The 17,077-nt window shown below is 44.4% G+C and overlaps 1 protein-coding gene across 12 annotated transcripts in view; it reads right to left on the bottom strand.

Annotated features, from left to right (window-relative positions):
• Window positions 1–17,077, bottom strand: part of LOC119170841 (uncharacterized) — a 234,434-nt gene that overhangs the window by 121,027 nt on the left and 96,330 nt on the right. For 11 of the 12 annotated variants that reach the window (XR_012893706.1, XR_012893705.1, XM_037422111.2 and 8 more), the window contains one exon: window positions 7,106–7,132. The exons of the other annotated variant lie outside the window; for it this stretch is intronic. Coding sequence is in view for 9 of the 11 variants with exons in the window: in XM_037422111.2 (XP_037278008.2) it covers window positions 7,106–7,132 (27 nt within the window). In the remaining 2 variants the exon portion in view is untranslated. The remainder of the gene's footprint in view (window positions 1–7,105; window positions 7,133–17,077) is intronic. 12 annotated transcript variants of the gene reach the window in all.

The raw sequence follows: 17,077 nt of genomic DNA, 5'->3' as shown, positions 1-17,077 counted from the left end.
GCATGGACGGACGCACGGATGGCTGCACGGATGGATGGACGCATGAACGGACGCAAGAGCGCAGGCATGTACGAACGCAGGGACGGACGCACAGATGAACGTGCGGACGCACGAACAGACGCATGCACAGAAGGGTGGATGGACGCACGCATGGATGGACGCACGCATGGATGGACGGAAGAGAGAACGAATGAACGGATGAATGCTTCGCTCCACTATCCATCATTCACTCCATGGATATGCTGCCATTTTTTTACATGACGAAGATCGCAACCCTATAGATATTCTAAATATTTGTAATAATCAAAGCCTCACAAGCAACTTATTGCACAAGTCGTCGAAGGTATGATCTCAGTCCAACGAATTTTCGGAAAATCTTCGCAGACTTGAGTGTGCAACATTTGCAGTGCTGCACGATTCATGTGAGCACAGATGAATGCCGTTTTTACAGAGGACATGATTAAGGAGGGACCTTCTGTGCCATGATGGCCGCTACGACATTACCGCGATGAAGCATCTTTGTCTCAATTTGTTTAACGTGGCTATTGTGAGGATCTCATGCAATAATATGTGAGGAATGTAAGGTGTTCCAATGAGCAGCTTTCTTATATCCGTTAGTGTAGGGCTTTAGACGTGCATATCGGATACAGCGTACATCAAAACAAGCAAAATGGGTTCTTTGATGCTCAGTTATCGTATTGTGGCCAACGAAAAACACATTTAATTCAACTGAACCACATAGGTGTCGTATGCAGACTCAAATATAGTTCTTTTTCTGCATTGTAAATATATGACATGGCATTGAAAATTCAGCTTGAAATGCACGCATATGATAAGACAACTGAACTAGAAACACCAACGTTCAGTGACATAAGCGATTATTACGTCCATGTTTTGTTTATGACAACGATCGACAGGCATATCGCGCTGTTTGTTTCGACGCTTAGCACACGTGGTCTTCAAGAATGCTCATTCTTTATATTTCAAATTCGTTTGTTAACTTTGAAATAAATTGAGTTGTAGATCTTTGTTTTAATAAAGCTTAGATATATCACTAGGAGCGGAGCACTTCGTACAATTTTCTTGAAGTACAATATTCGTATAAACTTCTTTAATTGTAATGTCTGGATCCCGGGGCCTTCACTTGAGTTACACATATTCATATTCCACACTACTAATTTGTCTGCCGAACCAAACTTTGGTGTGGTGGTCTAGTGGCTAAGGCACGCGGCTACTCACACGCAGTTCATATGATGCAATCACAGCTACATCGGCTTCATTTTCGATAGTGGTGAAAATGCTGTAGGCTGTTGTACTTCAGTTTGGGAGCACGGTAAAGAATCCCAGGTGGTCGAAATTTCTGGAGCCCTCCACTACAGCCTTTCTCATGACCAAATGGTGCTATTGGGATGTTAAGCACAAAATATATGTGCCATATTCAGCAATAATGTTTATTATGACAAGCACAAGTTTTAGTTTACAGAAAGTGGAACCTTTGAAAATTGCGTTCGTGCCTGCACCCAGCTTGAAATTTGGAGGGTAATGTAGCTTCTTGCTGACTATTCTCCTATTTACATTGTAGAGAGGAAGAAGAATATGTGCCGCAGTGGGTCACGCCTTTAGGAAGAGGAGCCGAGCGCGAGCTGTTGCCCCGAGCGTTGTGTATCCTGCGTCGGTTCCTGCCGCCCGGTTCTCGCATCAATAGACCTGCTGTGAAAGCACTACTTGTGCCAATAAACCCCGTTCCAGAGTGGTGGAGGTGCGGGGTAACTCAACCTGGAACTCCGCAACCGGAAACTACATGCCATCCCAGACATGGCTGAAGAAACCATCCAGCAAGGTACGACCCAGCCTCCGATGGTCATCGTTCCCACTGCGCTACGCGCACGCGATCCACCTTTTTTTGACGGTACTGATGAGCAAGACGTCGAAGATTGGCTGTCGACATTTGAAAAGGTAGGCGCAAGCAACAAGTGGAACGACCCTTCGAAGGTGCAATATGTACCCTTCTACCTGAAAGAGGTGGCTAGTCTCTGGTTAACCAACCACCAGTCGGAATTTGCCACTTGGAGTGCCTTTAAGCTACGCATTGCCGATGTGTTCGGTCGCCCCGAGGTACGCAATCTCCGTGCCGAACAGCGCCTACGGGGACGCGCACAGCTTCAAGGAGAAGGCTTCACAAGCTACATCGAGGATGTGCTCGACTTGTGCAAGCGCCTTGACCCTTCAATGATTGAGGCAGACAAGATCAAACATATTTTGAAGGGGATAGACGACGACGCCTTCCAGATGCTGCTGGCCAAGGGCCCACGTACCGTGTCCGAACTCGCCACTCTTTGCCAGAGCTTCGAGGAGTTGCGCAAACAACGAGTCATGACACGGCGTCCAGCGGCTACCAATGAAACTCTCGCGGCATTGACCCTGGGTGGAGACCACAGCGCAATAATGTCCGAAATCAAACGATATGTGCGCGAGGAGGTGGCCCGACAACTTTCGTGCCTGTCGTATCTACCGGCAACGGAACCCTCTTCTGAGCCTCTCGCGCCCGCCATCAGGCTGGTAATACAGGCGCAGGTCTCTGAGGCATTGCCGTCCGTCTCTCAGACAGCACCCGTCACCGCGCCATTGACTTATCCTGCTGTTACTGCTACTCCACCACGACCTCCGCTTGGGCCGACTCCCCAGCCTGTACGAGTATCAGCGACGCCATTTCCAGCAACACAACAGCGCTATAACGGAAACCTTTGGCGCACAGTTGACAATCGCCCGATCTGTTACGCATGCGGATATCCAGGTCACGTGGCGCGATTCTGTCACCGGCGCTTCGCAACGGGTCCGGCTGCACCTCCGAGGTACCCTGACTACTCTTTACCGGCCCCGTACAACGCGCAACGAGAACTGCCACGTCAATGCGACCGACAATCAGTGGAACGCGACCCGTTACCAACCGAACTAGACCACCGCCCTGCTGCCGACTACCGATCATTCGGTCTCCGTCGCTCATCCTCACCACGCTGCTACCGTTCTCCGTCCCCTCTGCGTCGCCGACCGAACCCTGTAGAGACGGAAAACTGACTGCCGCAGCTCCGGAGGCACGAGCTGCGAAATCGGCGCATTGTACAAGTCCTCGCCCGTCCCCCACAAACGTTCTGGAAGTGTTTGTTGAAGGTATACGAACTCTTGCGCTTGTTGATACGGGTGCCGCCGTATCTGTGATGAGTCAGAAACTCTGCCGTTCGATACGAAAAGTAAAGACGCCGCCTTCCGAAGTTTTGCTGAATACTGCGAGTGCGCAACCACTTCGACCAGTCGGAGCATGTACGGCGAGAGTAAACATTCAAGACGTCCTGTACCACATTGAGTTTCTCGTGTTGACCACTTGTGTCCATGACATGATACTTGGATGGGATTTTTTGTCACGCCACCACGCCGTAATTGACTGCGCTCGCGCGCAGGTGGAATTACCTGTGTTTTCAGATGCGCCATCTACCAACAATGAGTGCACTCACCTGGGCAAGCTTCTTGTTGCTTCCGACGTTGATGTTCCTCCTCTTAGTGCCATCGATGTCCCCGTCAATCGCACTGAATTATCCGGCTCTACCGTTGTGTTCTCGCCATCTGACGTTTTCAGTCGCCGCCATGGTACGTCTCTGCCATACGCCGTTCTGCCACCTCACCAGGATACTTCCGGAATTGTCGTTTGCGATCATAGCTAATTCCCTCTCACCTTAAGAGCTCACGAAACACTGGGCTATGTTCATTCTGTTGATGACAACGTTATTGTGCCTATTGAGTCCCACGACCCTGGCCAGCAACTTCAACTGAACGCCGTTACTCCTCTTTTCACGTCGGATGACTACTCCTCGGATATCTTCAATCGTTCCATCGACCGCAAGCTTCCTCCGGATCAGCGGGACCAGCTAATGACCCTTCTCCATGAATTTCGAGATTCATTTGACCTTCCTCAAAAGGCACTGAGTCCAACTAACACCGTCGCTCACACAATCTACACTGGAACGCACCCTCCTTTGCGGCAACGCCCCTACCGCGTATCACCCAAGGAACGAAGTGTAATTGCAGAACAGGTGGATGAGATGCTTCAGCGCGGCGTCATCAAACCATCTTCTAGCCCCTGGTCTTCACCTGTGGTGCTAGTGAAGAAAAAAGACGGTTCGATTAGATTTTGTGTCGACTACCAGCGACTGAACAAAATTACCCGGAAAGATGTATACCCTCTTCCCCGCATCGACAACGCTATAGATTGCCTACAAGGTGCCGAATTCTTTTCTTCGCTGGACTTACGTTCAGGTTACTGGCAGGTTCCGATGGCAGAGTGTGACCGTCCCAAAACAGCATTCGTTACGCCGGATGGCCTATACGAATTCATGGTTATGCCATTCGGTCTGTGCAATGCACCTGCAACGTTTGAGCGAATGATGGACAGCATTTTACGCGGCCTTGAATGGCAGATATGCTTATGTTACCTCGATGATGTTATTGTATTTTCTCCTGATTTCCCTACCCACGTCGACCGTCTGCACACCTTTCTTCAGTGTCTTACCAAGGCAAACCTCCAGCTTAACCTAAATAAGTGCCGCTTTGGGGCTCGCCAACTTACGATACTTGGTCACGTTGTGACAAAGGATGGAATTTCCCCCGACCCAGACAAACTTCGAGCCGTAGCAGACTTTCCGAAGCCGACTTCACTCAAAGAACTTAAGAGCTTCATCGGCTTGTGCTCGTATTTTCGTCGTTTCGTCCACAACTTTGCAACAATAATAGCCCCACTTACACAACTACTGAACGGTCCAGCTAATCTTTCTAACTGGACCCCGGCATGTGACGAAGCTTTCCTTACACTGCGCCGCCTACTTACGTCCCCACCAATTTTACGCCATTACGACCCAAGTGCCCCCACTGAAGTGCACACAGATGCCAGTGGCGTTGGTCTGGGAGCAGTACTCGCGCAACGAAAGCCAGGTATTCCAGAGTACGTCGTCGCATACGCAAGCCGCGCACTCACGAAAGCGGAGATGAACTACTCCGTAACTGAAAAAGAATGCCTCGCAATCGTTTGGGCGTTAAGCAAGTTTCGTCCTTACTTGTACGGACAGAGTTTCGACGTTGTGACCGATCACCATGCACTTTGTGGGTTGGCGTCGCTAAAAGATCCTTCAGGTCGCCTTGGACGTTGGGCTCTTCGACTACAAGAATTCGACATTCGTGTCGTCTACCGCTCAGGACGAAAACACTCTGATGCAGACGCCCTCTCACGATCACCAGTGAGATCAACCGCAGACCTGCATTCGGACACCAACTTCTCCATCGCTCCCATTTCCGTCAAAAGCATGTCGTCTGAACAGCGGAAAGACCCATGGATAACATCTCTCCTTAACATTCTTTCCGACTCTTCAACGTCTGCGTACCCATGCGCTCTTCGCCGCCAAGCCACACAATTCGCGATACGGGACGCGCAACTATACCGCAGAAACTACCATGCGGATGGTCGTAAATAGCTCTTGGTTATACCACGCCACATGCGATCTGATGTCTGTGCGTATTTTCATGCCGACCCACAACATGCTCACGCTGGTGTGTTAAAAACATATCAGCGGATCTGCCAGCGTTACTACTTGCGTGGTATGTACACTTTTGTACGAAAGTACATTCGGTCTTGTTCATTATGCCAACGACGAAAGACAGCTGCCCATTCACCCGGATTATTACAGCCTCTACCGTGTCCGGCGCACCCTTTCGACCGCGTTGGTATCGATCTATATGGTCCCCTTCCTTACACTGCCACTGGAAATCGATAGATCATTGTCGCCGTCGACCATCTGACGAGGTATGCTGAAACAGCTCCACTACTTACGGCTGGTGCACGTGACGTAGCCAATTTCATTTTGCGACGCTTCGTACTGTGTCACGGGGCACCACGTGAACTGCTAAGTGATCGAGGGCGTGTCTTTTTATCCGAAGTTGTACAACAACTCCTTCAGGCATGCCGCACGGTGCACCGCACCTCTACAGCGTACCACCCGCAGACCAACGGTCTAACTGAGCGCTTCAACCGAACGCTAGGAGACATGCTCGCCATGTATGTCAATTCCGACCAATCAAACTGAGATGTCATTCTCCCATTTGTGACCTATGCGTACAACACCGCGACGCAGTCAACCACAGGCTTCTCGCCTTTCTTTCTTCTATATGGGCGTGAGCCATGCTCCACCCTTGACACCATTTTGCCGTATCGTTCCGACGTCTCAGAGTTCAGCCCTCTTTCTGAAATTTTGCACCACGCTGAAGAGTGTCGTCAGTTGGCCCGATAATTCACCTCGGACAAGCAAGCATTCGAAAAAGACCGCCACGACCGCGACCAGCAAGTCGAGACTTTTGCCGTGGGCTCGCTTGTCTGGCTTCGACTGCCATTCCACTCCCCAGGTCTGTCCGCTAAGTTTGCCCCCAAGTTTCACGGTCCTTATCGCGTCGTCGAACGTCGATCTCCTGTCACATACGTGATCGAGCCGGTCACGCCATCTACAGACAGGCGACGCCTTGGTCGTGAGACTGTCCACGTGAGTCGTCTCAAGCCATATCACGACCCACTCCTAATATCATCACCTTGACTTGCCAGGATGGCTCGTCTTCGTCGCCGGGGTATTGTAGAGAGGAAGAAGAATATGTGCCGCAGTGGGTCACACCTTTAGGAAGAGGAGCCGAGCGCGAGCTGTTGCCCCGAGCGTCGTGTATCCAGCGTCGGTTCCTGCCGCCCGGTTCCCGCATCAATAGACCTGCTGTGCAAGCACAACTTGTGCCAATAAACCCCGTTCCAACATTTCTAATTTAACGCTTCGTAGTGACCAGAAGAAGTGGAGCAAGGAGACAACATTGACTCAGCTAGAACCTCCTTTTTGAGCACGAACACTTGAGCAGTATTGATAAGGTGTTCATCGCAGTTCACAAAAAGTTCGTGTGAACATTTGCGTACATTCTTACTTAAGCTGTGTCAGTGTTGTTTCTGCATTGCTTTTAATAAAGCATTTTATTTAAAACCACTCGGTCCTGTAAAAGTCCCCAAAGTAGAGCGCATGATATTTATACTCACTTTGTTGTCATGGTAACGTGATTGCCTCTGTAAAGAATATATTTTTGTTGTATTTTAGTTTTATTTTGAGTACCAGCATGAACTGCATAAAATTCCTACGAATGTGAAACACTCGGTATGTAAGAAGGACACACGGATGTAGGAGGATTCATAATTTGGTTGGCTAACTTTGCTACATTTGACTTGTCGATATTTAGGAAAACATTCGCTCACACACCCGTTAAAGCATAATTGATCAGTAGGACTTAATGAGCAGTTCTCTTTATGAGGACGGCATTGTTTTTTTTTTCAATGTTAATAAATGGAACACAGGAAGGAACTGCGCCCTTTTAAATAATATTTTCTGGGCTCAATTGTCATCCGCACCAAGTATACCGCTGGGCTATTTCAACCTATACCGGACGGCCAAATATACTGAGGCAACCTTGAAGGCTTGACAACAAACAGCACGAATGACAAAATTGCATATAAATGTCACAGGTCACACAGAGTGGCTTTAGCCTGTAAAATACTAAGTGCAAAATATTCAATAACTTACAGAAAGTTGGTTCTCTGCATCCACTTCAAAGCATTTTAGGCATTACAACACTGTATCAAACTAAAGCATTGGCTGGCACACCAACGATTCGAAGCGGAAAGAACTAACAGAACTCGTTACTCGCATTGTGTGTAACCTACATCGCAAAAACATATATTTGTTTTGCAGCGTAACTTTTCAAAGTGTGAAATGTGCAATGTAGCATGGATCTAGGAAAAAAGTAAGCTACCTAAGCGCGCCCCCATCAACACTTTTTTATGTAAGATGGTAGCAAGCGACAAGACCTTCGATCTAGCTATTTTAAATATAACCTGGACAGACTAATTTGTGCATGCAATAAGACATACTAACCTTTTGCTAAGTTACTCTGAGAGCAGCAATTGGAAGTACATTCCTCCTTCAACATACTTCTCCATAGATGTTTATTGTACACTAACAACTGTGTGCTTCGTGAGTATCGGATACAGATCAAAGAAACTGGTCATGTTCAAAAAATTGACATAGCCTTACTGGGATACAACACCTTCTTGTAGTAATTTAAACCGTATAATTCTAATGAGTAAAGTCTTATATCTGCCACCGCAATCACCAGTACGCAGCAACACTTACTTATACAAAGATAAGATATCTGTGCCACTACTTCTTTAACGAGCACCATAACTGGCCATGCGTGTGTTATATCAAAAAAAGCAATATTTTCTGGCTACGTCAAGGATCTCTTGTGTCCTTATATGTGCCGTGCTCATAAAAGCCAAGTTTATGCATGACAAAGTCGCCCTATTCGCAGTACTTTTGAGCAAATTTAACTTTTCACTCGATAGTTAGGCGCAGGTGGTTCACAAACAAAAATAGAGTAATTATTGCGATAAATTCGAATACTTCACTGCTGCTTCGAGATATTCGAAAAATGGCAGCTGAGCAGAGCTCCAAAGTGATGAAATCACAGCAATTTCACTGAAGAATTGTTAAGCTTAGCACCAGAGTCTGCTATTTTCAGAGGTCAATCAATCAGTGTGTCTTTATTCAATTACCTCAACACAAAAATGCTTACAAAAGTACTTTAACCGTCATTATGAGCGGCTAGTTGGTGTTCTAATCTGTTACATAAATATCCGCTTCTACTACGGCGTACACAGTTGTGTAAGCAAGCTTCCAACGCGCGTCACACGCCCTGCTCCTTCAAATAGCCAGAAACTCTATGGGCACATCTCTGGAGGCATTCTGTGCGAAGAACAAGCGACCATTTTTTTACTGTGCTGTGTTTTCTGCAGAGGATAATTGCGGCACACAAAACCATGTTAGACCATCGTTAAACGTACGGCATTACACGGCAAAAATGAAACCTTTTTAAAAAACAATTGTCTTACTTAGGATACCTCGAAGCAAACGTTTGGTCAGTCGGTCGGTCGGTCGGTCGGTCTGTCTGTCTGTCTGTCTGTCTGTCTGTCTGTCTGTCTGTCTGTCTGTCTGTCTGTCTGTCTGTCTGTCTGTCTGTCTGTCGTTCAACTCGTTTGTGTGTCAACCGAAACAACTCAACCACTTTTTTTGTGCTCTAAACATATATAACCAAAAAACAAAGTGTGCGTATATGTCGGTGCTATTTTAGACTATTTTTATGCAAATATAGGAGCTTACGTATAGCAGAAAAATTATGTAAGTTGTAGCGCACTCATATACTTTAATTACTGATAATCAAACAATGCAACACAATCATTCATGATTTTTCTCAGATTTGAATATTGAGTGCCTTACAAATATGACATGTGAATTTTCCGCGTTCAATACAGTTCGTCTTAAATCGTGCTGAAGTGGGTATTTTACTACACGCCTGTAGTATACTGAAGTCAACTTAATTATGATTCTTGCTACAAAATCAATGGGAAAGCAACTTGCAAGATATTATATATCTAGATAAATATACATGACAAAATATATGTTGCTGCAATATCATGAGAAAACAAGCAATAAAGAGGCAAGCAAGAAATAAGGATTTCTTGTCGCAGTTATTTAGAGATATAGGCCGATATGACGGAAGTTTTTTTAACTTGTCTGTCTTTTCGGCCTTATCAAAACAGTATGAGCCTTACTTAAACACTGAGGCAGACTATCTAGTTTATATGACTCGTTAAAAGCTTCTGTAAGCAGTTCGAATAGTTCACATCTAAATGTCTTGTGAAGCACAGCACTCAGGCCATCAGGCTCCGATGGCTTGCCAAGATTGACTTTATCTATGGCCTTTTATACTTCTGTTTTCGATACAGGACGATCAGAACGCCCTGCATGTGTGTGAATAGGTATTTTTTGTTCTATTTTTTATATCTCTTTATCTCTATCCCCTTTTCGACCCTTATTTGCCAACCCTTATACAGGGTAGCAAACCAGTTCTTCAAGGTTACCCTCCCTATTTCTTTTGTTTATTTATTTCTCTCTCTCTCTTGCGATACAGGCAGTTGTAACGCCGCTTTTGTGTCATCGGACAACCACGGCAGTCTTCCGAGAAACGAATCTTTAAACACGTCCACATCAACTGGTCTAGCAAAAAAATAGTGCCCCGTAGGGTTTACAAAAAAACCGTCCAATGCTATTATTGTCTGCCACCCTCGCATTCAATAGTTTCTATAAGATTCCGCCTCGTTTGACTTTTCTTGAGTCCTAGTGCCCGTTTCGTTAAATTCTCGTTTAAAGTCATTTGCATTGCTTTAGCTCTTACTAGGGTTCCTCGATAGCGTTTTTCATTATTGATCTCTAGTTTTTTTATATTGTGCAATTCTTCCGTATACGCACCAGGTCTTTCAAACTTGAGCGCTGTCACTTTCTGTACTATCGAATGAAGCTCTCTCTTTCTGTTTCGATTCGAAGCCAAGGACACTGGATCGCTAAATCGCTATCTGATGCTGATGCTGATGACCTCTGATGGATGGCGCTCACCCACAGAGAGGGATAGGCCAAGAAGCGGGCGGCAGGACACTTAAATAAAACTAAAATGAAACTGAAGCCAATCTGAAAAAGTAGTTTAAAAATAATACCAGCAAAAAACAAAAATGTTTGCTGAGCAAGCGGTCAAACCATCTCTTGTTTTTGATAGACTTAGCTACGAATTATAAACTAAAGATCCAAAAATGTTAGTGTTCACTAGCACGGTAATCTTTTAGTTGCGTTGATGTAATCAAACACCATGGCGCATATATCCCTGTGGCAGTAACCAAATGAAGTTCCGCCAAGTGATAAGATTACTGGTAGATTTACTTGTATTCGTAGCTTTTGTATTGAGGCTACTAAATATATTTTTCTCTGATAAGAATAACGCTGACAAAATAAAAAGAAATATCCATCATTTTGATTTGCTGCTTGAAAAGATCCTCTTCTTCTTTTTTCTCCACATGAGTTTCCTCAAAGACTGATTTTGTTCATTACGACTACGTTGAAGGATTTTTTACTGAAAAGATTTGAGTTTACACTGTTCCAACAAAAACGTATCGTAATGTTCCTACGCACCGATCTCCTCTCTATACTAGGAAATCATCAGAAAAGGCAAACATAACAGCAATATAGCAACTACATTGTGCTTTTATGTTAACCTATACGTCCTACGTACCTATATATATATATATATATATATATATATATATATATATATATATATATATATATATATATTTATATATATATATATATATATATATATATATATATAAATATATATATATATACATATATATATACATATATATATATATATATATATATATATATATATATATATATATATATATACGGAAAGAAGTGTAAAGTGTATACTTAAGGGCTTTGTATTTCGGTGTTTTGACAGAATAATAAGGAAATCTAGATAACAATTATGCCAAGAAAAGTGTAGGGGAAGTTATTAAACCGATTAGTGAAGTAAATACAAAGAAAGAAAATTCGGTCAAAAGATAACTTGCTGTGGGCAGGAACCAAACCTGTCACATACGAATAACGAGTTCGATGTTCTACCACTGAGCTAGCATGGTGGCTATCTTCCCAGCCACTTTATTAGGTATATATATATATATATATATATATATATATATATATATATATTAAGCGTGGGAGTGTCAATCAGAGCTACCAGTAGTCATGGCGGCAAGTGTTGCGCACTCTTTTATGAGCCTCTTTCGCGTCACGTAGCACGTGAACTTAATATGAGATGGCAGCTGACTAATAGTCCCTCGTATACACCCTAACGGCATAAAGTCTGCCAGTACGAGACACTTGTTAATGAATTGAGAAAGGAGTGTATGCTTAAGGGCTCGCATTTCGGCGCTTTGACACAACCATAATGAGATCTAAATGACAATATTGCCAAGGAAAATATAGGGGAAGTTACTAGACCGAATTCTAAAGTAACTTTGAAGAAAGAAAAGTGGGTGAAAAGATAAATTGCCGTGGACAGGAACTGGAACTGCAACCTTCGAATAACGCACACACACACACACACACACACAAACATCATCTCACAGCTAAACATGCGCAATCCGAACCTACATTTAGACCCGACCACATGCCGAGTGGCAGTATCGTACAAGGAGCGATCGGGCAACTTCACACATGTGCTCGAAGTGGATCCTTCCACCTGTCGCTCACTGCTTGCTCAGGAACGAGTTATTCTCGGTTGGACAGCATGTAGCGTGAGTGAGGACTTTCATGTGCCATTGTGCACATATTGTGCAACTTACGGCCATACAAGAAAGTCCTGTCCAGTCACCAACGAACCTGACAAAGTGGTGTGTACGGAGTGCACGGGTACACATCTTGGCGAAGCATGCACTCTTAGAATGAACGATCCAGGAATTGTTTGCAACGAATGCCAAAAGGTCGGAAGAGCTAGTTCTCATCCAACTGGACACGAAATGTGTCCTATATTACGAGAACGTGTCGCCCGCATGAGAGCCAGAACAGACTATGGATAATCCAGGAGGCGTGTACAACAAGGAAGGACGCAGTGGCCTCTATAACGTGCAGTGTTATTTACGGTTTCCTGCATTAGTGCCCGCCTCCTTTTCGACTCATCTATATGGACCACATGGAGGTCGCTGCTTTTGCCGCTATTCTTCTAATTACGGCATATTCATACACGAAATCACACCATATGACACACACTTACAAGTAACTACACATTCCACAAAATTACACGATACTTCTTTCCTCAAGATACTTGCTGGTTGCGCGGGTCACACTGCAATACATGAAAAAAGGCTCCTTACAGCTTTTCGCAATTTTGTTTTAGGAAAGGCGTTGCGGTTGGTATTTAAAATTGATCAGAACTATCATGACTCACAGCAATAACTTAAAATTTTTACAGGCTAATCTAGACCATACACGTGATGCCACAAACTTATTGATAGAACACATGACGCAACAACACTTCAACTTCGCCTTCGTGTGCGACCCGCACATCCGCGCAGGCACTGTTCAAGGCATACCACACACCATAACAAAGTTCCACGCACCAAACAATCCTCGCGTCATGCTTCTAGTGCACAACACTAATTTTGACTTCTTCCCTTTACACGTAACAGATTTGGTTGTTGCAGTAAAGTGTGAATGCCTTGACCAAACATTAATACTGATTGCTGTGTTTGCACCGCCGCAAAGACCTATTGACCCAGTTTTGGATGAGTTGCAATGTGTAGTTTCATTGATTACAGATTGTACTGTCATCATAGCCGGAGATTTCCATTCTAAGCATAGAATGTGGGGGCCAGCTATAGGGGATGTTCGAGGCTCTCAAGTAGTCCAATTCGTGACGGCGAATGACTAAGTCATATTGAACAACCCCAACTCCCCTTCAACTTTCACAACTCCGTATGCAGATTCATGGATTGATTTAACCATGGTTTCGCATGACTTGGCTCGCGATGCTTACCATTGGAAGGTTCTCCAAATTCCTACCCTCTCGGACCACAACTACATTGAATTCTCGTTCTCGCAAGCACATACCAGCAGTGCTAAACGATTAACTAATCTAGGAAGAGCGAAAATTCTTAACAAATTAAAGGACGATACTTGCTTCACAAAGATACTCGGCTGCAACATTGGGTCACCTGAAGCCCTAAACATGGTTATAGACAAGTTTTATGTGATATACTCCGCTCTAGGCCAACGTTACTCAAGACGCATAACATCGCGTAGTAATTTAGGTAATGGTTGGTGGACACCAGAATTGACTATTGAACGTAAGCGTGTTCGGGCTATGCGACGACGATGCCAGCGAACAGCTGACCCCCTCCTTCGAGACATGTATCGCAAATTGTACGTTGATGCATTCTCAACCTACAAGGACAAAATCAGGAAAGCAAAATCATTGTTTGATAAAGACATTTGTGACTTTCTCACTAAGAAATGTTCATATGGTGATGTTTTCAAAACCGAATTTCAAAAACACCACCAAGTAACTTTTCTTCCTCCTCTAGATTTACCTAACGGCACTCGCACAGCTTCTGTAATTGAGTCCACCCGGCTACTACTCGATACATTGGTAGTAGTGGACAGCTGTTCTGAAGATAACATGCACCACACTATCATGCGTAACATTGCGGCTAGTCCTTACCCGTGGCATGCTTTTGACCCTCCTTTTACAATATCTGAGATAGAGTGCGCGATGAAACAGGGTAACTCACACTCTGCCCCTGGACACGACGGATTAACCTGCTCGTTCATTAAAGGTTATTTGAATACCATCCTAAATTTTTCTATTTTATTTTCAATACCGCCTTAAGAATTGGACACTTCCCACAGGCTTGGAAAAGAGGGAAAGTAATATTCATACCAAAGCCAGGACGTCTGCTCAATTCGCCTAATGCATATAGACCAATAGTTATGAACTCTGTATTCAGTAAAGTATTAAAAAGACTTTTAAATGCTCGTTTGTATTATTTCCTGCACAATATTAATCTTCTTCACAATAATCAATACGGTTTTACGCACAATAAAAGTGCTACCTTAGCACTGTACACACTGCGAAGCAAATTGGCTGCATACAAGGCAGCCAAACTTCCTACCATACTCATATCTCTTGATTTTGTAGGAGCATTCGATAGTGTTTGGCATCCTGCAGTCTTGAACTTTTTGCGCAAGCACAGGTGTCCACAAAACTTGTACTTTCTACTTAAATCCTTTTTATCGAACCACACTGTAACTTTTTCAACCAACGTTGCAGAAGAGACAGTTCGTACAACAATTGGCAGCCCACAAGGATCCCCTATCAGTCCGCTACTGTGGAACATAGTAATATACAGCTTACTCAATCTTCCCGTGCCACCCGACGTACACATACAGGCGTACGCGGACGATACCATTATTGTTATCACAGATAAGTCAAGACTCCGATTATGAGCAAAGGCTGAGCATGTCCTGGCTTTGGTATCTGGTTGGGCACGAGAACAAAAAGTTACCGTAAGCGCCGAGAAGTCGTTCTTCGTGTTCTTTAATAACGGACACATGGGTACATCAAAACGCTGCCCATCTATCCGCGTGGATGGCATTTTTCTCAAACACAAGAAAGAAATCAAGATTCTAGGCGTAATATTTGACCCCTCTTTAAATTTTCATGCCCACATTGACTATATTAAAGGAAAGGCTGAAGTGTCCACGTCCCGACTCCTCGCATTTGTTAAATCGCACCGTTCATTAAAAAGTACACTCATTAGACGACTCTACCATCAAGTGATATTGCCCTCTCTCACGTATGCATCTCCGGTATGGTGCCCTATGTTCTCATCAAAATTCATTTGGGCGCAAGTTTTACCAGTTCAGCGAACCATCTTAATTTCCTTAACAGGTGCATTTTACACCACACGTACGTCATCCCTACAGATTCTCGCTAACGCGCCTCCGTTACCACTAGAGTTGGACAGACAATCTGCAGAATTTTCCTTATTCATACTCCGGAACGTAACTTATTATGATGTAAAAACATTCAAACCGGCTGACATACTATATCCATGCAGTCCATGGGCTCATCACCCCAGTAAAAAATATAAATTAACTTTCACTAAACTCTCACCATCACAAGAAGTGGTTATTTTCAAAACAAAAGCCATTCACGTATACACTGACGGCTCATACACGTCCTATGCGGCTGGTGTGGCATATATTGCTTGGACAAAGGATGGAAAAATCATAACTGTTCGAAAATTTTAGATCCGCAACGCTTCAAGCGCATACGACGCGGAATTAATAGCATTCCAAGAAGCCCTTCATTTCGTTTTTACAAACAACTTTAACACGCCAGCCCAAATTTACACAGACTGTCTATCGCTTCTAATGAAGCTTTCAAGTCTCACTAATAACGATGAAAGAATTCGAAACATTAAGCTGCTTCTTAACCATATAATCTCGTCAGGCAAAATTATAAAATTGTTTCATGTACCTGGCCATATGGGAATTTCGGGAAATGAGCTAACTGACGCTGCAGCTGCATAAGGAGGGAAATCAGGCTTCGTGCGTTACGCCAAAATATCTATTCGGTCAATACGAACTCAGTTTCATAAAATCTTGAATTCATATTGGCACACCCATTGGCAGACTGAGGGACCTGATACAACGCTATTTCATTGGATCACAAGTCCGTACAAAATTCCTCAATGGTTCCCGCCTCCTAAAAACCTAACACACTTTTTATCTGGTCACGGACACTTTCAGTATTATCTTCATCGATTCAATATAAGTGCATCGGGCAGGTGTATGTGTGGTGCACCTTGCTTGAGCGAACAACACTACTTTAATGAATGCCCAAATACGCAACACATTGTGACCCATTTACGTGTGCCCAAAAGTGATACAACACTACCTGCGCATTATTATGGGCTATTGACCAATAAAAAATCTCGCGCGTATCTACTTCAGTTAGTGACTGTCATGCGCAACTCTGTTTCTATGACATCCACATGACACGTATTAGCTACCAACACTTTATCAGGACGTCGCTTCATACTCCGAATCACATCCCTATGACAACTTTTGCGTGAATGCTCTCGATTACAGTCGCGGTTATGCCAACAAAGGGGGGGGGGAAAACCTCGGCGACTGATAACGATAGCATCACTGCTCCATTTTCCCTAAGTACTCGAACCATAGCATTCGCAACGCTTGCGCAAGTACCTAATCCTGCCCCCCCCCTTTTTTTTAAAAAAAAAAAGCTTGTTATTATTGCGAATGGCGCCTTGTCTAAGTTCGCAGCGGCAAACAGGCTGCCCAGGGTTCCCTGCTGCATCACTGGTTGGAACGACAGCCCGACGTGCCTGGCTACATGACTCCTGGTGAAGAAATGGGCTTCGACATCACAGAGGCCACTGCTACTATCCTCGTCAACGTTTACTCATCCTCAAGACCACTGGCTCGCATCCCACTTCGTTGTTTGTTTTTGGACTTTCTGCATTCAACGACAATGCATT

This window comes from Rhipicephalus microplus, chromosome 2, assembly GCF_043290135.1.
Source record: "Rhipicephalus microplus isolate Deutch F79 chromosome 2, USDA_Rmic, whole genome shotgun sequence".
In the NCBI taxonomy this organism is placed as follows: Eukaryota; Metazoa; Arthropoda; class Arachnida; order Ixodida; family Ixodidae; genus Rhipicephalus; species Rhipicephalus microplus.
Note: the sequence above shows the minus strand (reverse complement) of the source record. Positions and strands in the feature narration are given on the sequence as shown.